The sequence below is a fragment of the Sinocyclocheilus grahami genome, unplaced genomic scaffold, assembly GCF_001515645.1.
Source record: "Sinocyclocheilus grahami isolate Dianchi unplaced genomic scaffold, SAMN03320097.WGS_v1.1 scaffold746.1, whole genome shotgun sequence".
In the NCBI taxonomy this organism is placed as follows: Eukaryota; Metazoa; Chordata; class Actinopteri; order Cypriniformes; family Cyprinidae; genus Sinocyclocheilus; species Sinocyclocheilus grahami.
Window position 1 is genome coordinate 114139 of NW_015505925.1, and position 2926 is coordinate 117064.

The 2926-nt window shown below is 42.0% G+C and overlaps 1 protein-coding gene across 3 annotated transcripts in view; it reads left to right on the forward strand.

Moving 5' to 3' along the window:
• Positions 1 to 226: 226 nt before the first annotated feature.
• Positions 227 to 2926, forward strand: part of LOC107560842 (glutamate receptor 4-like) — a 112589-nt gene continuing 109889 nt past the window's right edge. For all 3 annotated transcript variants that reach the window (XM_016245109.1, XM_016245111.1, XM_016245112.1), the window contains exon 1: positions 227 to 487. In XM_016245109.1, coding sequence (XP_016100595.1) covers positions 415 to 487 — 73 coding nt within the window. In that variant the 5' untranslated portion in view covers positions 227 to 414. The remainder of the gene's footprint in view (positions 488 to 2926) is intronic.

The window sequence follows — 2926 nt, forward strand, 5'->3', positions numbered from 1 at the left end:
TAGGGGGTTGTTTAAATATCCAGCCGTATGAGCAGTAGTAACAGCGGTACTTGCCTTAGCAAACACAGCTGAAAAGCCGAAGACCTCAAAGGCAAAGAGCGCAGAGTGTGCGTGCGCGCATCTCTCTCTCTCTCTCTCTCTCTCTCACGCTCTCTCTCTCTCTCTCTCTCTCTCTCTCTCTCTCTCTCTCTCTCACACACACACACACTCTCAAGCGTTCATCCGGACAGATTCTTCTTCTTCTTCTTCTCTCTCCAGTGGATACTGCGGGGAACACACGGATTGCCTATAGGATGGATTGCTGAAACTCCCTTCGCGAGATTACCCATTTATTTCCTTTCATTTCTCTCCCGTCTCACTATCTCGTCTCCATCCGTCCATCCATGAGTCCAGACGGGTTCTGATTCGGACAGAATGCGGATCCTGGTGTTGATTCCGCTGCTGTGGGGACTCAGTGAAGGGGCTTTTCCCAGCAGTGTTCAAATCGGTGAGTTACACTTCTAACATGATGACTAGATGGGCACTTTATTAACCCCACGAGGAATATCGCAGTGCAACAGATACGGTGTGCATATAGTGCATAATAATTCACAATAAGTAATCTATACACTGCGTTATACAAATACACAGAGATATGAGTCTAAAATAGGGGTTAAAGCTATTTTTTGCCTTAAGAGCCTTGTGTGCTGTAATGCCTCTTTGTTTTTTGGGGTTTAGGGGTTTCGTTCTTGCACTATTCTCCTTAAAGGACCCTAAAAAAGGTGCTTTTGAGCACCAAATGCCTTAAGCCAATTAACTTAAAAGCAAAAGATTATGGGAATCAAATTTAAAATGTAAAAATCAGACCACATATTGGTTGACCACTATTTTTAAAATTGTGACAATTCATTGGACGCAAAGGGGACAAATGAGGGGGACAGTGTCTTTTGTGGTTACAGCCCTGCAAAGTGTCCAAAATGTGGTGCTATTTAAGGATATTTTCTTAAATGTGATATATAATGGTTGTAGATTGGTTTGTAATTCTCTGCATGTGCAGTGTTATTAGGGAGGGATTATGTTTTCAAGGGTTTAGAGTACTTTAGCATGCATGAGTTGTGGTCATCATGATGAAGACTGTGGTCAAGTGCATGTTGAGTGCGCTTTTGTACCTTTCATCACCAGTTCAGAGCATCACTGCAGTATTCAGTCTTGTCTTCCTGGTGCGATGTGGGATGACCTCTTCCCATCTGAGTCTGATCAAAGTTTCCCATTTCACCAGATTTGCAGCCCTATGTTTGATTAATATCAACAAACCACTATGCATGCCCGCCCCCCGCGCCTCTCTCTCTCTCTCTCTCTCTCTCTCTCTCTCTCGCAGACACACAGTTCCTTCTCTTTTTGCAGGATGTGTCTTGCGTGTGTGTTCAGTCACTGCATTGCTCATTGAGATGGAGAGTCTCACGCCATAATGAGATGCGGCCGCTGACTTGTGCGCCTTTGACAGCACTGCCGATAAAGTTAATACGCTAAATACGGACACACACACACACTCACAGAGAGCGAGAGAGAGAGAGATGCACAGTTGCATGCAATGCCTAATGACATTTGCATACCGCTGCAATGCAAATGCACAATGCTTCTGTTGTTCGTCGCAAATAAAAGCACGTTATGGGATCTCCAATTGCAGTTGAGCCAAAACGTCCATCAGAAAGAGAGAAGAATTGGGAGGATGTGATGAAACAGAACGTGACACTGGCCCTGCCAAGTGCAGACATGCATGCTCTGGTGACACCAACAACAAATGTGATCTTCCACACAGATAATTTCCATGATTAAAGGGACAGTTCACCCAAAAATGAGCATTTAACTCACCCTGCATGTCGTTCCAATCCTGTTTGACTTGCTTTAATCTGTGGAGCACAAAATGAGATGTTTAGCAGAATGTTCACACTGCTCGACACTCTTATGAATAATAGTTCTTCATTTGGCATTGATGGTTCCATGAAGAAACATTAACATCTATGGATACTATCCATTCCCCCAAAAGGTTCTTTACGCTATTAAAAATAAAGGGTCCAAAAGGGTGTTTTTGCAGTGATGCCATAGTAGAAACATTTTTGGTTCCATTGTAAAGGCGTTTTGTTGGAATGGAAAGGTTCTTCATGGAACCACCAACGCTAATAAAGAACCTTTATTTTTAAGAGTGTATAGTGGAAAAGGATGCATTAGATTTTCTAAATGTTCTTCATACTAAGAAAAAAAATTTCTTACCCCTAAACGGTTCTTTGGGGAACCGAAATAGTTCTTCAATGGCATTGGCATCGCTATGAAAATCTCCTTCTGGAACCTTCATTTTTAAAGCAATAGTTCACCCAAAAATGAAAATTTTGCTTAACATTTATTCACCCCAAGGCCGTTCAAGATGAGTTTGTTTCTTCATCAGATTTGGAGAAATATAGCACTTGCTCAGCAATGGATGCTCTGCAGTGAATGGGTGCCGTCAGAATGAGAGTCCAAACAGCTGATAAAAACATCACAATAATCCACACCACTCCAGTCCATCAGTTAACATCTTGAGAAGTGAAAAGCTGCATATTTGTGAGAAATAAATCCATCAAGGCCGTTTCAAACTTCAAAATGTTGCTTCTGCCTAAAATACGAGTCCATAATCCATAATAACACTTCCTCCGGTGAAAAAGTGGTCTGGTCTGAATCAGGAGAGAAATCCGCACAGATAAAGCAGTGTTTACAAGCCAAAACAGCTCGAAACAAATATGTGTCTGGATTTTGATGTGAGAGACAACAGGAGATGGACTTTTTCACTGAAGGAAGAGTTATTATGGATTATGGACTCTATGTATTTTAGTTAAAAACGTCTTAATGCTGGATGTGTTTCAGCTTTTGTCTTCTCCAGATGTTAACTGATGGACTGGAGTGCTGTGGATTA